The 22,653-nt window shown below is 51.2% G+C and overlaps 2 protein-coding genes across 10 annotated transcripts in view; both read left to right on the top strand.

Moving 5' to 3' along the window:
- The window catches only part of LOC104916512 (adenylate cyclase type 10-like), a 31,577-nt gene extending 18,353 nt beyond the window's left edge, over positions 1–13,224 (top strand). For 4 of the 5 annotated variants that reach the window (XM_085213933.1, XM_085213931.1, XM_085213930.1 and 1 more), the window contains 19 exons: positions 380–585; positions 723–816; positions 974–1,062; positions 1,571–1,762; positions 1,967–2,088; positions 2,686–2,762; positions 3,014–3,200; positions 4,104–4,156; positions 4,342–4,495; positions 5,147–5,339; positions 5,604–5,690; positions 6,026–6,309; positions 6,645–6,778; positions 7,418–7,540; positions 8,152–8,406; positions 8,656–9,197; positions 9,421–9,528; positions 9,694–9,872; positions 10,286–13,224. In XM_085213933.1, coding sequence (XP_085070059.1) covers positions 380–585; positions 723–816; positions 974–1,062; positions 1,571–1,762; positions 1,967–2,088; positions 2,686–2,762; positions 3,014–3,200; positions 4,104–4,156; positions 4,342–4,495; positions 5,147–5,339; positions 5,604–5,690; positions 6,026–6,309; positions 6,645–6,778; positions 7,418–7,540; positions 8,152–8,406; positions 8,656–9,197; positions 9,421–9,528; positions 9,694–9,872; positions 10,286–10,475 — 3,269 coding nt within the window. In that variant the 3' untranslated portion in view covers positions 10,476–13,224. The remainder of the gene's footprint in view (positions 1–379; positions 586–722; positions 817–973; positions 1,063–1,570; positions 1,763–1,966; positions 2,089–2,685; positions 2,763–3,013; positions 3,201–4,103; positions 4,157–4,341; positions 4,496–5,146; positions 5,340–5,603; positions 5,691–6,025; positions 6,310–6,644; positions 6,779–7,417; positions 7,541–8,151; positions 8,407–8,655; positions 9,198–9,420; positions 9,529–9,693; positions 9,873–10,285) is intronic. The other variant, XM_085213934.1, reaches the window with a different exon arrangement.
- Positions 13,225–13,368: 144 nt separating this feature from the next.
- The window catches only part of SRFBP1 (serum response factor binding protein 1), a 64,890-nt gene continuing 55,605 nt past the window's right edge, over positions 13,369–22,653 (top strand). For 2 of the 5 annotated variants that reach the window (XM_085213938.1, XM_085213940.1), the window contains exon 1: positions 13,369–14,669. In XM_085213938.1, the coding sequence (XP_085070064.1) occupies positions 14,640–14,669 (30 nt within the window). In that variant the 5' untranslated portion in view covers positions 13,369–14,639. Of the gene's footprint in view, positions 14,670–16,297; positions 16,361–16,449; positions 16,978–22,653 lie in introns of those variants that run through there. The other 3 variants (XM_085213937.1, XM_085213939.1, XM_085213935.1) reach the window with 3 other exon arrangements.

Raw genomic sequence — 22,653 nt, 5'->3', positions numbered from 1 at the left:
TCCCCTTTGCTTCGCCTCGAGGGCCCCCTTCCCCAGCTCACCGGAAGGCTCTTGCCTTCTCAGGCACACACTTGCAACCTGCCTTCACGTAAACAGAGCAGACGCTGCTCAAAGCTGCTGCTCTGCAGGGCTTGCTCTGTAGGCCACTGGCTCAGATGCCCAGCAGTGCCAACGCACTGTCAGTGTTGACTTTGTTTGCCCCTTTGTAGATGCCCGTTTCTGGGACCTGTGTGGCTAATGGCCCCAAGAAGGACGCACGAGGCCCTTCCCTCTCTGCTGCCTGTCTCCAGGCTGGGCTTCAGCTGAGCTTCTGTGCAGCTGGAGGCCACCGAGTTCCAAAGCTTCCCTGTGTTAACGCCGCTGGTCTTTCTCTCCCCAGGGATCTCCGCCGGGATTTTCTCCTTCATATCTGTCAGAGGCGGGGATCGTCAGTACTTCTTCATCTGCAGCCAGGCCCTGGACGAAGTTATCGAGGCCCAAAACCTTTCGGCTGCCTATGAAATCGTGCTGTCACAGACCTGCTGGGAGCTGTGTGAGCAGCAACGAATCAGGGCCAACTATATTGCTGGCAGAAGGGCCGTGAAGGTGGGTGAATGGTGTGGCCTCGAGACCTTTGGAAGACCCGCACTTGGGTGGGGAGGCGGCTGAGAGGCTGAACGTGGCCACAGCCCTAACCATAAGCGTAGGCAGAGAGCCAAAGCTTTCCTCCTGTGTGTCTTCAGGTTATGGGAATGAGGCACTTAAGTCGCCAGGAATACCAAGATGCTGTAGGCCAGCTGAACATGTACAGAGGGGATTGGCATGGGGAAGAGATGGGTGAGTTCCTTGTCCTGTGACTGGCTGGAAAGTGGGTCCTGCCTGCTTCAGACAGGAGCGGGAGCAAGCGCAGGAGAATCTTTCCTTTGCCGTGTCCAGCTTCCCAAGCCCCTGTAGTCCTGCCCTGCCAGTGACGGCCTGCATTTCCTTTCCTTAGCCCTCCGAAGGCCGGTTCTTAGGAGCTCTGCTGGTCCTGAAGTGGGAGCGAGGCTGGAGAAGCACATATCGACAGCTGTTCTCCAGAAGGTATGGCCACTACTGCTGGCGGCTGCGTGTAGGGAGGGCAGCAGGAGACAGTGTAGAGCTCTCGGGAAAACGGGCAGCCAAAAGAAATTGCAGTCTGCGGCGAGAGCCTGAGGAAAAGAGATGGCAGGGCTGCTGGGGCCAGACGTGCCCGGAAACTGTCCGTTTGTGCTGCTCCTCTGAGAGACACGGGTGGTGGGAGGCAGACTTGCCTGTCTTCTGCATGGCTGTTGTTCTGGAGGTTGCACAGGCATGGGGGAGGGAGCAAGGGGGACAAGATCCCGCTCAGGTGCCTAGAGGATGGCAAAGAGCTCCCTCGTGCCCGCACGTGTCACAGGACAGAGTGTTGCCAGAGTAGCTTTGTGCCAGGACTCGGTACCTGGGAGGACTTTGCCATCCTCCACTACTACTTGCCGTTGCCAGCACGCCTGCTGTCCCTCGGTGTCTGCTCTGGGCAGAGAAGCCCCCCAGGAGAGCAGGCTGGCAAAGCTGTTGTGCTCTTCTCTTGCAGCTTTATCAGAACGTGCCACTGGAGCTGTGCTCGGAGCTACGGCCGGTCACCAGCCTCTTTGTCCAGCTGCAGTTTGCTGACAAGATCAGCATAGTGGAGCTCAGCAGCAGCCTCAGCGATAGCAGCAGTATGATTTCAGAAATCATCAGCCCTCACAAGGGTGAAATCAACAAAACACTTCTGTTTGACAAAGTGAGTGCGTGACAGCCATCCCACCCCCGGATGCCTCTGTCTGTTTGGCAGCAAGGCAATGGGAAGCAGCTCTGCCTGCTGCTGGGATCTGTGGCTGTGGGTTGACCTGAAGCTCCGCTGGTCTCCCCGGTGCCTATGGCAGAATGCATCAGCTGCTGGCCATCAGTATTGTAAAACAAGGCGTACTGCACCTCTTCCTTGCAGGGCTGCACCTTCCTCTGCGTGTTTGGATTTCCGGGAGAAAAGTTGGCCTGTGAGAGCACCCACGCCTTGGAATGTGCTATGCAGATCCTCCGCATGGCCTCCACGGAGCTGGGAAAACTCCAGTGAGTGCATGTTATGGGGTGTGTGTGCTGCCTGGGATGGCACGAGAGGACTGATGAGCAAGAGACGTGCCCCCTGGCTTGTCCTGCTTCGCCCCTGGCGGGAAGGAGGCAGCATCTCAGAGGTGGCAGGTTAGCCCACGGCAGCCAGGCACAGCCCCCAAGTGCTGCCTGCCAGTCACCGTGCCGGAGCGAGCCCTCACCAGGGCACAGAGCTCATCAGTGCCAGAGGCAGGCTCCTCCGGGCAATGGGGCCAGGAACAAAGCCCGAGTCCGGTCCCTCGACCTCCAGTCACTGCCACTGTGGGTGGTGTGCAGGCAGCACCTGCTTACCTCCTTGCTAAGGAGAAGAGCCTGTGGCCTGGTGCAGGTTGCAGCCATCAAGCCTCGGGGGAAGGGTCCAGATGGTCTTGCGTGTGCCCTACCTACATCCCTTGCCACCGGGGCGTGTTGCACCCCAAGCTCTCTAAGTCCCCAAGTCCCATGCTGGTGCGTGTGGTCCCAGTGCCGAGGAGGGGAGAGGTGGGAAGGGATGGAACAGGGCAAGCGGGACTGCAGCAGGGCTGCTGCTGAATGCACGTCACTCTCTCTGTGTGCCAGGCAAGTTTCTGTCGGGGTCAGCAGCGGGACGGCGTTCTGCGGCCTCACTGGCCATCCCGAGAGGTTTGAACACACAGGTAGGGCTCCTTTGTCTTAGGAATGTGAGGCTGGCATGGGTCTGCTTCAGCCCGTCGGTCTGGACAAGGCGGATGGGCTGAGGCAAGGGCACACTGCAGCCCGTTGGGGCAGGAGGATGGGCTCAGAGACACGTGGTTCCCTTTGGGTCCTCTTAGCCTGCAGTTGGGTTGGCTTGTGCCCAGGAGGGGAGGTTGCCCTTGGCCTTGAAGGTTTCCCAACTGCGCTGACGTATGCTCTTTCTCTGTGGCAGTCCTTGGCTTTAAGGTGAATTTGGCCGCCCGCATGATGATGGCCTACCCAGGGATGGTGTCCTGTGATGCAGAGACGTATGCAGCCTCTCGCCTGCCCAGCTACTGCTTCAAAGAGTTGCCACAGAGAGACATGAAAGGTGTTACCAATCCCGTCACCATCTATCAATACATGGGGATCACCAAGCAGTAAGTGTTCTCTGAGCTGTGCAAGTGAGGGGAGAGGGGCTTCAAGGGTACAACCTTGGCCGACAGAGAGGAGTTCTGCAGCGAGACCAGGCTGGTCTCCCACAGACCTCCCTTGCCTGTGGCTGAGAAGATCAGAAGCCCTGGGGTGGGGCTGCTTTCTGCCTCTCTGCCCTTGTGCCTCTTGCTGCTAAGAGAGTGGAAGTGATGGCACTGGACTGGGAAGGCTGGCCTGTCTTTGCAGACACAGGCTAGCCTTGTGGGCTTTGTCCGAGCAGCATTCCTCTGAGCTTGCTGTGCTGTGCTTTGTTCCACCACGTGTAAGACTAAGCCGGCGGTCATTCTGCTGCATGGGGTGGGTTTTTCTCCCCAGCTGCTTCCCAGCAGGAAGCTTTGGGTCAGTCGTGTTCCACTGGGGAAAGGTAGGCTGCTGGCCCCACGCTCTGCCTCCTCCTGCCTTCCTGCTCAGTCCTCTGCTGTTCCTCTGGGCCCTTCTTTGGCCTCCCCGTTGCAGGGCCTTTTGAACACGAATGCTACTTAGTGGCTTGCGTACCATCCCAAGCCGCTAAGAGACAGAGGTCCTCCCTTCCAGGAGGCTTGTTTTGCTTGTCCAGGCTGGCAAAGCAGTCCGCCAGCCAGCAGCGCAGCCTGGCTTCTTTCCTCATCTTGGATTTCTTTGGTTGTTGCCTCCAGCAGGGCACTTTTGTTAGCTTCGGCTGTCCTGCCGTGGCTGCTGGGCTTCTTTATGCTTGAGGCTTGTCCTAGTGTGTCACCTTGAGCTTTGGTCAGGGGACCATGCTCCGGGTAACATGCTGCTCGAGAGGGGGGTCTCCACCCCTCCACAGCAGGCTCTGCGTGCAACGGTTTCTGACTAAGTAAGTGACTTTGGTTTTCTCCCCCTTCTAGCCAATATGACATGGGCCTTGCCAAGGAGAGGTCACACTACGGTCCCTTGCTGGGTAGGTGGAGGACTCATCTGAAGCCCAATTGTTTCCCTTTGCTCAGTGCCAGTGCTGCCCTGGCACGCAGCTGAGCCCCGCGCAGCCGCTTCCTCCCCCTCTGCTGTGGGGTACAGATGAGAACAGGAGGGGCTCCCCGCTTTTTGGCACGCTGCAGCAGCTGATTTTCTTGTGGGTCTGCACAGGTCGAGAGGAGGAGATCGAAATCTTTGACTGCTGCTTGGAGGCCTACGAACTTCTGGAAGAACCATACACGGTGGCATTTGTGGGCATTCCAGGCTCTGGAAAGAGCCACTTACTTGCTGAGCTGGCCGTTTTAGACCGGGCTGCTAAGCACAGGTAAGCATTTTGGAGCTGTCGCTTTGGCACCCCTCCCCTGCCCGTCCCCTGGTGTTTGTGGAACACTGCAGTCTGGGTGCCAGCCCTTGCGCTGCAGCCTCCCAAAAAAGCCTACTGCAGACCCTCCCGAGCAGCACCCGCCTTCTCGGGGAGTTCCAGCTGGCTTTGTGAGCCACTGCTTTTCTCCTTTGTCCCTGGGCCAAGCTCTGGAGCTGAGAGGAAGCAAAGTGGCCCGTCTCAGAAGCACTGCTTGCCCTCTGTTTTTCCACAAGGAGCACTGGGGCAGAAGAGCCCTGCTGCGGGCCGGGCGGCAGACGCAGACCTGCCACCTGCTGAGGCCTTCCTTCTTAACCCAAGGAGAGCCTCTGGAGGGCATGCGTAGAGTGACCTGGGCTGGGGCTGTGGAGGTGCAGGGGCCACGGTCAGCCCCCCCAGTGATTGGCCTGCAGCCGTCCCTCCGGACTTTTTCTTGTACAATGAGTGGAAAGCCTGGTCCCCTCCAGGACGCACTTGGAGATGTGTGGCTGAAGAGTCCCACTTTCCTCTGCAGAAAGAACCAGGCGGCTCACCCATCGAGCGCTGCTGTCCGGGCAGGCTTGAGCTACCAGGAGGCAATTCTGGATCTCAGTGTCTTCTGCTTTTGCACCGCAGGGTCATCACTGTGGAACTGACAGAGGACAACGTGAAGCAGCCCTTGTCTGGCATCTGTCTGCTCGTGGCCAGGGCGCTGGGTCTCCAGGACAATGAAACTTCCAGTGAGAGGCAGCGCACTCTGCAGACCATGTTCCAAGATACTATAGAAGAGAGCAGCTTTTGCCTGCTAAACGATGTTTTCTCAGTTAAGGTGAGAGTGAGAGGCCGTCTTGCTTGGATACTCTGCTGGGAGTGGCTCAGCTCAGTGCTGTCTGATTCCTGTCTGATTCTGTGCATGGGGTGCTCCTGTGCCGTGCACGTGCCCCGTGTCTTGTTCAGCACCCTGGAAATGGCACTGAAGAGGGGCTGGTGCTGGCCGCATGCAAAAGCAGAGGCGTTTTGCTCTGCAGTCTTGCTCTGGGAGATAGGTGTGCCCAGACCTGCAGCAGTGTTCCTCTCTGTCTTTCCTGGACAGTTTCCCGTCACGGACGAAGTTTCCAAGATGTGTTCCAGTGAACGGGCCAGTGCGTTCCTCCTGACTTGTACACAAATGCTACAGAAGGTGAGCAGGTTTCCTTCCTCCGGCCTCACAGGAGGCAAACAACCGTGCTGGGTGCAGGCTCTGCGCTGGAGCTGCCTGAGGGGGCGGCAGGATGATGTGCCTGGGTCGTGGCCCTCCAGGAACTCTGCCCAACTTCTCTCCTTCTGCCGGGCAGCTGATGTTAGAGGAGACTTTACAGTCTTGCACAAACAAAGTTGGTAAACTCCTGGAGAGGGAGGTGGCTGAGGAGAGGCTTCTGAATATCCCCTTGTCTCGAGAGCGTGAAAGGCTATGTGTCCTCCCTGGAAGACGCTCAAGAATCCACTGGATTCCACTCAGAACCACCTGTTTTTCAGGTACTTGGAGGGAAATTTGGCATATTTTTCATCGACAACGCCCACTTTGTCGACCCTCTGTCCTGGTCTATCATGTGGCCCATGCTCCAAAGTGCCGTGGTCTTTATGGCCATGAGCTTAGCTCCAGTCAAGGACAGAACAGAGATCATTTTCCAAGCTGCCGCTGACGCAACAACATCCGAGAGAATCACTTGCGTTCGTCTGGAAGGGCTGAAAGCTTCAGCTGTGGTGCAGAAAGCCTGCCAGGACCTTGGAGTGAGCAGCATCCCCAGGGAGCTAGCAAGGTAAGCCCAAGTCTGGGGAGCTCTTCCGGAGGGGTTGCACTTATGCTGACCACGGCTGGGAATCGCCCCGCCAAAACGGGTGGATGGGTCTCTCCTTAAGCCTGGCCATAGCAGGTGTGAGCTAAGAATGGGCAACCGCCACGAGGCAGCAGAGTCTGGATGGTGTCAGCCCTTTGCTGTTGCCGTGGCTTGCTGTTCTGTGCTTTGGGCCCCTTCCAGAAGCCAGGTTTAGCCATGTTGAAGAGGCTGGTCAGCCTGCGAGGTCTGAGTGACTCACCACCCATCCAAACTGTGCTGCACCTTACTTCCTTGGTGTTGGTTGTGCTCCTGCCCAGGTTCCTGATCCAGAAAAGCTCTGGCATCCCATATTACTGTGAGGAACTGCTGCGCTACCTGCGATGCAACAACATGCTCTTGTTGCACACTGGGAGGCCGGATGAAGGACAGGAAAACTGGCAGAGCCTGATCGGTAAGCACCCTCGTTGCCCGTCAGCTGTTGGCTGTGGCGCATCCTCTCCTGCACAGCCGTGCCCTGTGTCTCCCCAGTGACTCTGGGCAGAGGCTGACCCTGCAGCAGGGCAGAACTTGCCATGGCAGAGGTGCGGGCTGCTGCGCACCTTGCCGCTCCTTTTAGCAAACACCAGCTCAGCTCCTGTGAGAGCAAAGCCCATGTGGGGGAGCGGCAAACTGCTCCAAAACCTCAAGTCCTCACATGGGCCTTGGGAACTGAAGAGCACGGTGGGAATGCCACTGCAAGAGCAATGCCAAGCAGAGCACCGTTGCTTAGGGGCAGGCTGCACGGGCTTTGCCTTCTGGAGCATCAGTGGCAACTTCCCTGGCTCTGGAGGCAGTGCTGCTGAAGGCAGCATCACTACCGCATTCTGTCGGTAAGCCCAGAAGTTTTGACTGAAGGGCATTTGGTCTGAAGCTGGTGTGAAGACAGAAGAGAGCTGGGGGGGCAATGCAAATGAAAGCCTGCAGTGGGAATCGACCGGCCTGCCCTGCTTGCTGTCCCTGTTCAGTGCAGGCCAGGCAATGCGCCTGACCATGACAGGCGTGACTTGCCGCGCCTTATTCATGCTTCCCCTGCTCTTCCCATCTTCTGCAGCCAAGGCATCACCCGCTGTCACAGCTGCCTCGAGCTCGGGTACCGGGAATGACAGCGAAAGGATCTGTACCCTCAGACCAGACGTGAGCCTGGAGAACCCCATGCTGCCGGTGGCCTTGAAAGGTGAGCAGCTGAGCGGCTCTCGTCCGGTTTGTGGCTGTGCCCCAGCTTCCTTTCCTGGGGTGCAGGTAAGAGAGAGGCTGGGCACCTGCGTGCTGCAGAACTGCCCTCTCAGCCTCGGGGCTCTGCCAGGAAGGTGACTCTAGCCCAAGCAGGAAGAGTCCTGCGCTCTCGCGGGCTGTGGTTTTCCCCCGTGGGCAGCAGACCAGCTCTGAGCTGACCTGTGAGCTGCACATCATGGGTGGGGGAACTGTGAGTCCAGCTCTGGGCTGGCAAGAATGTTCTGTGCTCTCTGTGTGCGCTGCTGGGCATGAACCCAGTGCAGATCGAGTGGGTTGCACGGCGGGACATGCATACCTGCTGGGTTGTGCCCTCCCCATCATTGGTTGGGAACCTTTGTCTGAGTGTCTGCTTTCCCTGGCTCCAGTGGCCTGTGACTGGGAGAGAAGCAGAGCCATCTTGAAGATATTGACCCTGGGCTCTGGTTGCCCAGCAGGTTCCATCCTGAGGAAAGGAGGCCAAAGCCTTCCCCGTTTCCTCTGGAGAAACTGTCCGGCTTCTCCAACCTCTCTCCGGGACAGGCAAGACCAAGATGTGTTGCTTCTTCTTGACAGAGATTGCGCTGGCTGAGCTGGATCAGATCAATCTGAAGAAGCAGATGGTTCTGAAGTTTGCAGCCATCATAGGGCCAGTGTTTACCACCCAGCAGCTGGCTCACATTGTTCCCGGAAGCAAAAGGCCAGGGATTAATTCCCTTCTGAACATGCTGGTGGAGGACAACATCCTGAAGCGACTGGACAACTTCAAGAAGCCAGAAGACAAGCAAGGTGCTACAGAGGGGCTGCCCACCTCTGCGCAGGCAGGCAGAGGTAAGTGATGGCTGCTGCATGGGCCCAGGAGCACTGTGGCTCTACAGGGCCCTGCTCACCTAGCTTCGTGCACAGGGAAATCCTCAGTGGCTGTTGGAAGAGCCTCTGCCACTGTGCTTGCAGGCAGAGCACAGGCCGGGCTCAGACAGCAGCAGCACGCACCACAGTGTGTGTGGCCTTTGCCCCAGCTGGGGCAGCCTTGAGGTCTGGCCCCAGCTTTGTCTGAGGCCAAGACTCATTGCCTTGCAGGGGTGAAGAGGCCCTCTGCCAGCAGGAAGACCATGCAGCAGCAGCAGCAGCCTGAAATCCTGGCCTTCTGCAACCCGCTGCTGTGGGAGGCAACTTACGAGCTGTGGCCCACGAGGCAGAAGGTCGACATTCACCGTGAATGTGCCGCCTTCCTGGAGAGGCACGCACACAAATGCCAGGGGTGCCACGGAGGGGACTTTGTGGCCTGCCACCGCTTCGGCATCTCCAGCCCCCAGGAGCAGGGGAGCTGCCAGGGCTCTGCTGACGAGGACAACTGGAGCAGCTGGGAGGCCTTGGTAGTTGCTGGAGAACACCTGCGCAGGGCTAGGACCCTCCCTGCAGAGGAGATTCTGGCAGAGGGCGAGCAGGCAACGCTGCGGGCCAAGGACAGCGGCCAGTGCTCCTGCCAGTGTGAAGCAATCGCCGAAGCGGTGCTTGTGCCCCTGGCTCGGCACTACAAGGCAGCAGGCAATGCTTCCCAAGCCTTCTACTACCTGCTGGAGTGTGCGGCTGCCTACCTGCACGTCTCCAACAGCTACATGGTGAGTTACCCTGCTTGCCAGCACGAGCTGCGTCAGCCTGGAGGAGGGCTGAGGGCTTCCTCGGTGCCCGTGCTCTGAGCCCACGTGCCTGCGTTAGGGCAGGCATGAGCGGGAGGAACACGGGCCCTGCTACGGCAGATGCCGTAGGAAGCAAGAAGGAAGGATGGGGCTGGCCAGGGGCTCTGCACAAATGCTCACCTGCTGTTTGTGTGCTTGTTCGAAGGCCCTCATGAAGCTGAATGAAGCAGAGGTCCTGAGGAGCGCCCTAGAGAAGAAAGGGAGTGCCATAGACCGCTTTGATGAGGCCATCTTCTTCAGCCTCAAAGGAGAGGTAAAGAGGCAGGGAGAAGCGAAGGGTGTCGGGAGGGATGCAGCCAGATGCCTTCCCTGCTGGCAGGGAATATTCCTGCCATAGCCAGCCCCCGCTCCATTTCTGCAGACTCTGCAGGACGTGGGCAAGTCCTCTACATCTGCGTGCCTCCCTCTTCCTGTGCAGGTCTGCAGTAAGATGGGATGTGTCAAGCTGGCCAGGAAAATGAGCAGGCAGGCGCTCAGCCTGCTGGAAAAGCGGTTCCCCCGGACCCGTGCCGGGGCCTTTGTCAAGTCTCTGTGGGAAAGGTTGCAGCGGGCTTCTCAGGCCACAGGCAGAGCGTCCTCCCTTCCACAGGAGGCTTGGTAAGCAGCAGAAGGGCCAACACGGCAGAGGAAGAGCCATTCTGTACCTGATCCCACGCATCCAGGTCCAGCCCATTCCCAAGCCTTAGCAGGACTGAGGCGTTCAGGCGTGATGTGTGGCACAGCCTCACGCTGTCTCCCACGCACAGCATGGGAGAAGAATGCACCCCTTTGGGTAAAAAGCAGCGTGTGCTGAGGGATGCACCTCTGGCGCCGCAGTGCCAGCACGCGCTCTGTAGCGGACAGCTGCCCAAGGCAGACTTCTTCCTCTGCCCCCTTCATCACGGCCACTCTCCTGGCATCAGCTCCCTTCCTCCGGCAGTGTAGCCGTCTTGCCCTGCTTTCCCTTGCCCTGTCTGACTCAGTGCCCCACAGCCATGCCTCCGGGCCCAGCGGTTTCTCTTGTGTGGCAGGAGGAAGAAGCAAGCCTGGCTGCTTCACCAGAGCAGATGCCTCTCCTTGCTCGAGGACCTCTACAACAAGGAGGCCACATCTGCTGGACAGAGGTTCTCCCGCCTGGCAGCGCTCATGAAGGCTAACACAGACAGGAAGATGGACTCCTACCAGGCAGTGGACTCCAGCACTGGACAACCCTTGAATTAGGGTTAATTAATCCAGGACAGCAAGTCAGCTTAAAGCTTATGGGCTTTCATGGGGTGCTGGATCGGCAGCTACAGAACCAGCTTTTGGCTAATCCAGTTTTTGGCTGCCGATAACAGGTGCATTTCTACAGACTTACACAGTTAGTGCTGACAGAGGGTTGTAAAAACATTACCGGTGGAATTCCATTCCCCGATGAAAATACTCTTGTCTTGCTGGGGGAGGTTGGTTATGACTCTTGCCCGGGGAATTTGCTGTTCCCGTGCCCTGGGGAAGCAGGGATTTTCAGCCAATACCCGGGAGAGGCTGGCATAGACAGCTGTTACGGGACAAAGGGTGTCAAAAGAAATTCCGGAAAAGACCGTTCTGGGTTGTATTTTGGCTCACTGCAGAACGGGAGTAACGTCACCGATCAGCCAGGGGCCACGTGGGAAAGGAATGTCGCTTCTGCAGCTAGAAGCAGCAAGATGAGTCTTTTATGGTCTCTGCTGCCATCTGCCGTCCTTTATCGGTACTGCTTAGTGGGGAGATGAAGTAATTAACAAGTACAAAGGCTGCAGCTTTTGTATTCTGTTGTGTTATATGTTGTATAGAATAGCATCCCGAAAGGCTATTCTGTTTTGCCAAGAGGCTCTTAGCCTAACAACAACAGATTTCTCAAGCATCAAAGAAGCCAGGGCCTCTGCGCGAGGCCCAGCTGTCTCACCGCCGAGTATTTCACCCGGCTGCAGGACGCCCGCGAGCGGGAGGCCACCGCCAGCTTCGACGGGGAGCCCATGCAGACCGAGTCCAACGGCGAGGAGGAGCCCGAGCGCGGCGACTCCGACTCCGACTCCGACTTCGAGCCTCCTGTCATTAACCGATACAACAGAAGCGTATCAGTTTGTGCTGAAGCTTTCAGGCCGGATGAAGAGGAAGAGGGCACGGAACAGAGGATAGTTCATCCAAAAACTGATGAACAGCGATTCAGATTGCAGGAGGCATGTGAAGATATCCTGCTCTTCAGAAATCTAGATCAGGAGCAGCTTTCTCAAGTCCTTGATGCCCGTGATGTTTGAGAGGAAGGGGAAACCTCACGAACATGTGATTGATCAAGGGGATGATGGAGACAACTTCGATGTCACTGAGCAGGGATTGTATGGTATTGTTGTAGCATTGAGAGGGATGCAACAGATACTCCCCTCCATGCTCCTTCCAAACATATCTCTGCCTAAGTATGAGCAGGTGGTCAGGAATGTTTGAGGAAGCAAGTGTGAGAAGTCAATTAATTAGCAATATGTTCTATTATAATATACGTATTAGATGTCTATGTTTGTTGTATTTATTATATGTACGATATAAAATAAACATATGTATCTATATAATTATATATATAATTATATATATATAATACAAATATATATGTATATATTATATTTTTCTATATTACATTTTACTGTATGTTTATAGTAACCGTGAGGCCCCGCTTTCACGGTCTGTATTTGCACTGAAAATCAAGATCAAGCGAGCTTTTGCCCTTCTGCTCCACGGGACGTTTCTGGCCTCCCCGAGCTCGCCTTAGGACACCTGCGTTACGCTTTGACAGGTGTACCGCCCCAGTCAAACTCCCCACCTGACGCTGTATATCTATATAGTATAGGATATTATATATTATATATATTTCCAGATATTTTACTGTATATTTTATATAGATACGCAGATATAGATATATTATCCTTCCAAACCTTCAGGTGTCCAGGAACTTTTGAGTAAGCAAATTAATTAGCAATGTGTTCTATTATGTATAACCTTATAATATATGTATTAGATGTCTATGTATGTATTTGTTGTATTTATTATGTTTATTTTATTATATAGATACATATATGTATATACTATTTTTACTATTATAGACATGTATAATATGTGTACAGAAATATATCTCTCTATATTTTTCTATACTGTATATTGTATGTATATTTCTGGACATTATTATTTTCTATATTATAAATATGTTATATTATATGTATTTGTATATTATACAATATGTAGATAGTAGTATAGGGATTGTATGACATTGTTGTAGCGTTGAGAGCTCCCCTCCATGCTCCTTCCAAACATATCTCTGCCTAAGTATGAGCAGGTGGTCAGGAATGTTTGAGGAAGCAAGTGTGAGAAGTCAATTAATTAGCAATATGTTCTATTATGTATAACGTTATAATACATGTATTAGATGTCTATGTTTGTTGTATTTACTTTATGTACGATATATAATTATATAGATACATATGTTTATTTTGTAACGTACATATATTTTTCTATATTAGAATTTTTTCTATTTTTATTATTGTTTTCTACATTGTATGTTCTATATATACTATTATCTACGTATTGTATAATATACAAATACTCATAATATATAGTATAAGTATTTGTATATATATATTGTGTATATATATAGTATAAGTATTTGTATATTATACAATACATAGATAGTAGTATATTTTATATAGATATGTTACCTACACATATTATATTATTAGAGATTATTTTATATTTTATATATTATGTATATCTATTTGTATGAATTAACAATTTATGTTCAGCCAGTATCTGTACATTTATTTGAGCGTCGGGAAGACTGTGAACCTGAAGTACTCAGCCAATGAGGAACCAGGGGAGGAAGAGAGAAGCGTCGGGTAATGGGGCGTAAACGATGTAATCCTGTTTTCTGTGTGCCATTGCAACTGTGAATAAAATGTGCTTTATCAGAGATGCTGTGCTGATGAACTCGTTGGGTATTTCCACCAGGAGCACTGAATAAGAAAGCGGGAACAGAAATGAAGTAACAGGACCGGTTTTTATATAGCCGAGAGTTCTGATCATGAACTCTTGGTTCTGTTCATTGCTCCACAAACATGGGTGTTTGTGGAAACTGAAGGACTGTACCGTTTGATTCGTGGGTTTGGAAGGGAATGGGACAAACTGGTTGGTTGGTAGCAGAAAGCGGAATTGTTAACGGTATACGGAAGCGTAACTGAGGGTATGTGGAAGCGTAACTGAGGGTACGACTAGCAGCGGAACAGCTGGAAAGGCAAAAGGCTGAAAGGAAAAGTGAGTTTATCTGCGCTGGCATGAGAGCAACCCCTGCAGAACGCTAGGAGAGAGAGAGCGAGCCGGGGCCGGAGACTGCTGCTGTCAACAGCATTGCTCACAAAAGGAGGGCGGGGCGTTGGAAGTGAGGAGAGCCCCCAACTGCAGAGAGCCAAGGAGACCCGAAATCCCAGTGTTGGCACTGGAAGCCTCCGCAGGGGAGGAGCTGAAACTGAAACAGAACGTTGGGTGTTTCTGCAGTGATGAGAGTTTGGAAAGCGAAAAAGGGTTGGGAAAGGGTTGGTTGTTTACTTGTTAATTTGTTTGTTATCTGGTGTCAGTCAGTCGCCATCCTGTTGTTTCCAAGATGTCTCAGTGCTCTTCTTGTCGTCTTGATATGGTGATTTGCTTCCAAGTCTTCGTTAAACAAGGAGCACCGGGGCGGGGGATGATGCCAGGCCTTCCGATGTCTCTTCAGGCGCCTCCTCGGGCATGCCGTCACTTGTTCTCTGGCTTGATCTCGTGCAGGCTATTCTTGCAGTGTGTATGACAAAATATACCTATCTACACCTATCTACACCTATCTACACCTATCTACAGAGCGTGCGTTCCTGGGAAGGGTCATCTAGAGGATAAGTGACGTAAACTATCAGAGATCTTCCCCGAGTTAAGCAGAAAGACTCCCCAGAAGAACTATGACAGCGGAGATCATGAAATAAAAACAACACATTATCCAATTCTAATGCAGAAACAACACTTGATTCCCACAGTTGGAAGAAAGGACCGGCCGTACGCACTACCCAGCCGTTTGGAAATAAGACCCAGCGCTGCAAGGGGCCCTCAATGCCGCACCACGAAGCACACCGCCGCACCCCCGCGACCCCAAGCGCCCGGACGGAGCGCGCGACCGGAAGTTGCCAACCGGAAACGGGAACCGCGCGCCTAGGCGGGGCGGGAGGACCGCGGCCTGCGAGATGCCGCCTAGAGCGGCTCCAACCATAGAGCTTCAGCCTGGAGCGGCCCCGCCGCGGAGCGAGCGGCGCAGGCGCGTAGTTTTGCTTCCCTGTGGCGGTGAGGAGGCGTGGGCGCTGCAGCATGGCTCCGGTGCTGAACCTCAACAACGAGGTGAGCGGGGCGCGGAGCGGCTGGGGACGAACGGGGCGGAGATGAGCCGCGGCGGGGGCGGGAGGGGCGGCTGTGAGGCGCTGCCTCGGTGTCCCAGCCGCCTGTTCCGCCGCTTATAGTCTTACCGCGGCTCAGCCGGGCCGGGCCCGTTTCCCTGCAGGTGGAGAAGCTGAGAGCTGCGTCTCCTCTCTTTTAGCGGGTTTAATATTGCTTTCACGCTTTATGGGATGAGTAGCGTGCTGTATTGTGGTGCGTTTCGGTTGTGGTCGGGGTTTTGTTGCATGTGATGAGCCTGGCACGGCCAGAGTTACCTGCTGTGCGCCTTTAAACGTGGTAGTTCTGCTGCACGTGTTGTAGCGGCCCCGGCAGGCACGAGCCCCGTGCCTGGGTCACTCATTAACGTCGCTATTCATCATCCGCAAGAGAACTAGAAGTGGTGCTTATCTAGTTGTTCCCAAACTTGTTAATCGCAAGCCTTATGTTCCAAGCACGTAACAGCTCCGAAGGGCTGATCTGCAACTCAGGCACTTAGGGAGAGGTAACCTGTTCATGAGAAAACGTGTCGTTTAATGTTATGTCAAATGCAGCTACCTCGCTGATTACAAGGCTCTGGTTCTTGTGACTGCCAAGTGAGGTCAAATGTAAGCAGCTTTACACTGAAGCATGCTAAAGAAGTTCCAAAGAAGAGCATTTCATTCCTCACCGAAGGCAGGAGTTGGTTGGTAGCTTTGTAAGCTCTGACTGAACGACATCAGCTGCTGAAGAGAGATGCTCTTTTGGGAAGGATTGGAGTAAGAAACGGCACTTGAGTGAGGAATGGCCAAACCATTCTTCAGGAGAACGATTTCAGTAGTTTGTGTAGAGAAGATGGACCGGTTTCAGTACAGACACTGGTGATGGCTTTATTTCTCGCAGCTCAGCTATCACCCCATAGCAAGAAGAAAGCAGAAGTTAGTTCTCTGAGATTCCTGAAGGGGTGAACGTGCATCAGAACGTTCCAGGGACAAAAAGTTAGGCACCGTAGAAAACACATCAATTTAAGACATTCTGTAGGGCCGACTGAAATCCTTGCCATCAGCCCATTAAGAGGGACTGAAGATCAAGACTGGGTGTTGTGTTGAGGGACATGGTTTAGTGGGAGCTATTGGTAATAGGTGAACGGTTGGACTGGATGATCTTTTAGGTCTTTTCCAACCCTGGTGATTCTATGATTCTATGAAGCATAGTCCAGAAATGGGTTGTGTTCCTGTAAACTGTTCTGGTGCAGTTAGAAGCTGATGAGTAAGATACACTTGTTTACTTCTGTATGAGAGGAATGAGCAATCGCTGTTGGAATAGGGGCAGTGTAGTCAGTGACAGGAGATCTGGCACTACTGTCGTGGTGAAAACTCCACAAAAGAGAAAAAAACTAGTTTGTGTTCCTAATGGGCAACGCAGGCATTTGTGGCCAATATTATCAAGAAGCAAGATGTGGAAGTGTCTTGGAATGAGAGCAATGCAGGTATTTGACTGGGTGATTATTTCCCTTGTCACCAGAGAATCTCAAAGGAAACTATATTAATATTATGAAAATCTTATCCAGGGAAATGAAAGGAGACACATTACAGTCTTTTGTTTCTTTTTGACAGTCTTGGAGTTAATTTGGCAATTTCAGAGAATTTGGAGAGGAGACCTTGGAAGCCTTTTAGAAGGTATCGTTTGGACAGAAAATAGTGCACCCATGGAACAGCAAACTCCCAGCTCTTCCAATCTTCTGGCGAATGGAAATGAAAAAAAGTTTGAATGTGATTACTGTACACTTGCAGTGTGATTTTGTGAATGTAAAACAAGGATTGAGAAAAAGGGTTTTTTTGTTGTTTTGTGTGTGTGTGTGTGTGTGTGTGATTCAGACATCCCATTTCTGTTTTTCTATTGCATTTTGACATCTACGCCCAAGGCAGAGTGGGAGGTAGAGAACTACGGAGAGAGTAAAGGTTGCAGAAAGTTAAAAGGAAGTAAAAATGTGAAGACTGGAGTTCTTGAGAAAGAAGAGGAAAATGCAGTGTTCTTTTACTGCTGTTCACTTTCTTTTTGTTTGTTTAGGGGGGAAAAAAAAAGAACAAACATAAACTGAACAAGATAAAAAGATGAGTTACTTTTACGCACCAAATGCATGCGGTTGTTTTTCTGCCGTGCTTGTCTACGTTTGGCTATAATTGCATTCTCGTCTCATCCTTGACTTGATAGGCATACACACTGAAGGACTCCTTGAAGATATTGCTGTGTGATGCGTGCTGCTCATTTTAGGGAGCGTTTCAAGGATTTTCAGGTATCGCAGACTAGCTTGCTGTGCTACCAAATGCATATGAACTAAACTTTCTGGATGCATGCGCTAGGTGGCAGCACATCATCAACAGCCATGGGCAGGGCAAGCCTAAAGGGAGAAACCACGTTTCACGTGAAGAATTATTTTTGTTGATCAGAATATACGGGAGTATGAAGCAGAAGCTTGTGAATGGAAGGCAAGCCAGGTGTGCCTTTTTTCATTTCTTCACCGTCCCAGTCTGCAGATGCAGTTATTGCTCTGCTCTCCTTTCTTCTCTTCTTGGAATTCACCGTTGGTTACAACTACTTCACAGAAGGAAGCCTCAGAAATCAGACGAGCTCGTGTAAATGATCTCTGTGTGAACGCGTTTAAAACGTGTAGTTGTAATATACGCGAGTGCTGCAAGGGCCAAAGTTGTATGCTAATAAGTCGCTGTATTTTGTGAAGTGTATTTAAATCTGGCCAGGATTCAGAGTTGTTCCGATGAGTCACGTAAACTGACTTTTAAAGCTGTGTTGTTTTCAACAGTGAGAGCTGATGCCTAGATAAATGCTTATCCTCCGTTGGAAGTGTTCCTTTCTTGCTTAAAGGCAGGGTCAGTATAGAAGTCCATCTTGACAGTAATATGCACGCACACAAATCTTTCAGTGTACTAACTGAAGTGCAGAGGAAGAAGATTCTGCGTGGAGAAACCTAACGTTCAGACTCCAAGTGGCGAATTCCACTCAGCAGTTTTTTGGATCCCAGAAGTTTGAGCTGTGATATTGCGTGTGGCAGCACTCGGGTTCTCATCCTTCTTTGGTTTGCAGCTGCCAACTTCTGGGTTATCTAGGCTGGAAGGTAATCTGGGCGTGTGGCTAGGCCTTCAGGCTGCTGTGCAGCAGAGTAGAGTCTTGCAGCGTAGCTGCAGGAAATGAGTGTAGCGTGTGAAGAAGGACTGACGTATGCTTTCTGAAGGTCTGAAACTGTGTTTGTGCTAAATCTGTAGTTCTGTGAAAGTTGCATCATTTATCACAGCACAACTGTAAGGAAGCACAGTCCAGAAATGGGTTGTTTTTGTAAGATGTGTTAAGCGTAAAATTTTTATTTATCCATGCTCATCCTTAGCACATAAGGGATTTCTGTTATTGGTGCAGTAGGTCTAGCATGCTGGTATAGAATCACAGAAGCATGGGTTCTGGAAGGGACTTTTAGAGATGATCGAGTCCAAGCCCCTGGTAACACAGGTTCCCTACAAAAGGTTGCCCGGGTCGGTGTCCAGCCAGGTCTTGAATCTCTGCTTAGAAGGAGACTCCACAACCTCTCTGGCAGCCTGTTCCAGTGCTCCATCACTCGCAGGAAAGTTCTTCCACACGTTTGCGTGGATCTTCCTATGTTCCAGTTTGCAGCCATTGCTCCTTGACCTATCACTGAAGAGAGTCTGGCCTCATCAAATTGCCACCTGCACTTCAGGTATTGATAATCATTGATCAGATCTTCTCTCAGCCTTTGCTTCCCCAGGCTGAACAGCCCCAGGTCTCTCAGCCTTTCTTTGGACAGGAGATGCTCCAGGCCAGTGCTCGTCTTCGCTATACATAAATGTCAATGTAAAATGTGCCTCGAGTGAGACGGAAGTTCTGTCATTCAGTAGTCACCGTTGCTGCAGAGACATTCCAGATAAAATGTAGCTTGAGACTACTCCAGAGTAGTATTTGCTGTTACTTAAGCTCTTCCTTACTTTCAGCCTTCAGTGTTTGACTGCCGCATCGCTCAGATGTGACTTTTCTGTGCCTGTTTCCGTTGACATTAGATGACATTTGAGACAAGTAATTCAGTATTTCACTGTTGGTTTTTTTCCACATTTTCAACAGTAGTAACTGGGACAGCTCTTAACACTGAGAAGTCTTTAATTTGAGGCTCTTTGTGAAGAATTGCCTTGCTGTTGAGTGTGACATCTTTAACACGTGCTGTGCCCCAAGTGCGCAGTTCTCAGACCGATGCCAGGGCTGCTGGGCTCACTGCTTCAGGTCTGGGAGCTGCTCGCTCTCCGTGCTCCTCTCTTCCAGCTGCATGTCCTGCCTGCCCCTGCCTTCCTGCCTCTGAGCAGAGCATACTTCTTGCTGAGGTAGTTTGCTGCTGCTGGGTGAAGTTAGCAGAGAGCTGCAGCGTGGGTCTGGGGCTGGATGGCTGGGAGGGGAGCAGTGGGTGGGAGGAGATGGGCTGTGCCCCTTCCACCGCAGCGGGCCGCTCACTGTCAGGGGAGTGGCTTTGTTTAGGCTGTGCCATTTCTGTGAAATGGACAAGTGGGAGAGCATTCGACCAGCAAACCAAAATGGGATGATTGTATGATGTGCAGTTGCGTTGTCTGACAGGTGTCTATTTTACTGAAAGTAACTACTGACCAGCGTTACAGGAGCATGAGCACTAAGGGGTTCCAAGAGCCCTAAGGGCCAGAGGGCTGTTGGACAGGTATACGCTTCTTTGGGTCAGAAAGTGGCTAGAAGGCCGTGCCCAACGGGTGGTGGTGAATGGAGTTAAGTCCAGCTGGCAACCCATTATGAGTGGTGTCCCCCAGGAGTGGGTACTGGGACCCATCTTGTTTAATACCTTTATTGACGACCTAGATGAGGGGATTGAGTGTACCCTCAGTAAGTTTGCAGATGACACCGCGTTGGGAGGTGGTGTCGATGTGCCTGAGGGTAGCGAGGCCCTTCAGAGGGATCTAGATAAGCTGGATCTCTGGGCTGAGGTGAATGGGATGAGGTTCAACAAGGCCAAGTGTCGGGTCCTGCACTTTGGCCACAACAATCCCATGCAGTGTTACAGGCTTGGGGACGAGTGTCTGGATGACTGTGAAGAGGAAAGGGACCTGGGGGTGTTGGTTGATGCTCGGCTGAACGTGAGCCGACAGTGTGCCCAGGTGGCCGTTAGGGCCAACGGCATCCTGGCCTGCATTAGAAACAGTGTGGCCAGCAGGAGCAGGGAGGTGATCATCCCCCTCTACTCAGCACTGGTGAGGCCGCACCTCGAGTATTGTGTTCAGTGTTGGGCCCCTCACTACAGGAAAGACATTGAGGCCCTGGAGCGTGTGCAGAGAAAGGCAACGAAACTGGTGAGGGGTCTGGAGCACAAGTCTTTTGATGAGCGGCTGAGGGAGCTGGGATCGCTTAGTCCGGAGAAGAGGAGGCTCAGGGGAGACCTCGTTGCAGTCTACAACTTCCTGAAGGGAGGTTAGTGTGAAAAGGGGTTTGACCTCTTCTCCCAGGCAACAAATTTTCCCGGGGAAATGGCCACAAGTTGTACCAGAGGAGGTTTAGATTAGACACGAGGGAAAACTTTTTCTCTCAGCGAGTGGTCAGGCACTGGAATGGCTGCCCAGGGAGGTGGTGGAGTCGCCGTCCCTGGCAGTGTTCAAGAGGGGCCTGGATGAGGAGCTGCGAGCTACGGCTTAGTTTGTGGTAGCAGTGGTAACAAGAAGACGGTTGGACTAGAGGGTCTTACAGGTCGTTTCCAACCTTGTGATTCTGTGATGATTCTAATCTTGGTAATGAGTACATTGAAGAGTAGTTACAAACCAGCATGGAAGAATCTTATCAGTTTACTAGTATGCTTTTTTAAAATCTATATTTCTCTTTAGAAAGTGTGAACAGGAGTACCTTATGGGGGCCAAAAAATTTGGTCTCTTACCCACAGGAAAAGAACTCTTAAAACAAGTTTCAGCCTTCTAATCAATAAAGCAAAGTGTAATTTTCAGGAGTTGTATTTCCTGCAGCTTTCTTTTTTTCTTTTCTTTTCTTTTTTTTTTTTTTTGAAGTCAGTTTTCACTATCAAACAATTGATCGATGTGTGAGCATTCAGTTTTTTAGTTTATTTTGTCCAAATAGCTAATGTTACCTAAGGAATGTTGTGACACTCTAAAGTACATTCCTGGACCTTCCTGCTAGTGATAGAAAAGAATTCTAGACTGAAACTTTCAAAATAACAATGACTGAGTGCTGTTAGGCATTATGGTATTTAAAACAGTCCAAAATACTGGGCAGCCAGCCCAATGCGGTTATCCAGGCTTCTCTTTGAAATAAAATAGCCGCCCTCAAAGATCCATTTTGTGTGCTGTCCTCTGGGCTAGGTGGTGGGTCTAGGAGCTCCTTTAGTGCAACTTAATATTCCCATATGCTGACTTTGTAGCTGACTAAAGGGGAAGTGAGGCAGGAGCTGCGGTATCTGACTAGTTGTCTGGTATTGGTCTGAGCTGTGAGATGACTTACTGCTAGAAATTCAAAATACCATGCTCTTTTTCAAGGCATGTATCTGTCTGATGAAGAAAATGCTGCATTTTTATGTAACAGCATAGTGTCAGAAAGACTCTGTGGTAGTTGAGAAAACTGCTGTGTGGTATCCTATTCCTCAGTCTGAGATGAGTTGAATCCTGTGATCTCAATCACCAGCAGAGTGCACTAATCACAAATACTAACAGATGCTAGGCTTCTGCCTAGGAAAGAAGGTCAACCGTGTGTGTTAAGGGGAGCCTGGCCATCAAGTTAGCCAGTGGGAGTACTGCCTTAGAAAAGTTCTTGGCTGTGTTCCAGAGGCTGCTTATCCAGCAATTAACATAGAATACATGAGCTCCCTCAGAGGAAATAGTGGAACTCGGGAGTATTTACTCTGAAGAGATTCTTCTTGCAGCTCTGCAGATGAGTTCCATTTTAATATTTTGTCTCTGGCTCATGAGTTTTGTTTGTTCCGGCAACATCTTAGTCTAGCATGCAGGTCAAGCCACTCTTTAAGCAGAAGTGTCTTGGACTCCTTCACAGTGAACGCATTCTGGAACTTCTGGTTTTTCGGTGCCAGTAAGTGCTACAAAACCCAGGCTGTTCTTCAGATGGTGGACAGCAGTTCTGGCAGAGGTTGGAGCTACCTGCTGGCATGGCCAGCTTGTATCAGACAGACCATCCCTCTTGGACAACCAGAGTCAGCTTTAGTTTGATCACTTCAAAATTAATCTTGGTCTAAGTGCAAACACTGAATATTGTTTGGGGAAAATGTTCTGTGGCTGAAACTGAAGCTGTTGGCGGAGTTCTGGCATGGCCAAGATCTGCAAATTCCAGGTTTATGATATTCTTAAATACGTAATTGAAGATGATCGTACTGTCTCTTAAATGTCACTGAAATCAATCCAGTGTCATTATTGGAAAGATATATAGAAAAGCTGCAAGAGTTAAAGAAAAAAGACCCCCAAAAATTACACAATTCAAAACCAAATAGCTAATCTATTCCATTACTTTTTTCTCAGTATGCTGGCAGATTACTTCTTCCGCTGCAAGTTTTAAGTCTCTGCAAAGTTAGAAGGCTAACAGTGCTTTCTCTTTAAATTCTGGAGTACTTGACAGCAGTCATATTTTAGCTCTATGGAGATGCATGTAAAAATTCTTGCATTCCTTCTGTTGCTAATAAATAATTCTAAGTGCAACGGTTCCTTGAAGGAGAAAAACTTGTGCTAGATTGGGCTTGAATTCTGCTTAAAACGGTTCAAGTGTTAAATTACTGACCTTCTTTTACAGACCATGTAGGTGTCCTAAGGAAAAGGTCTTTTGAAAGCTTATGAAATTTCCAAACTTACACTCTGTGAGATAGAATTCTGAGGAGTTGTGGCTTTATTTTTTCTAGGAACGGTTCCAGCAGCTGTTTCTAAAGTTTCTAGAG

The sequence above is a fragment of the Meleagris gallopavo genome, chromosome Z (assembly GCF_905368555.1).
Source record: "Meleagris gallopavo chromosome Z, MGAL_WU_HG_1.1, whole genome shotgun sequence".
NCBI lineage: Eukaryota > Metazoa > Chordata > Aves > Galliformes > Phasianidae > Meleagris > Meleagris gallopavo.
Note: the sequence above shows the minus strand (reverse complement) of the source record. Positions and strands in the feature narration are given on the sequence as shown.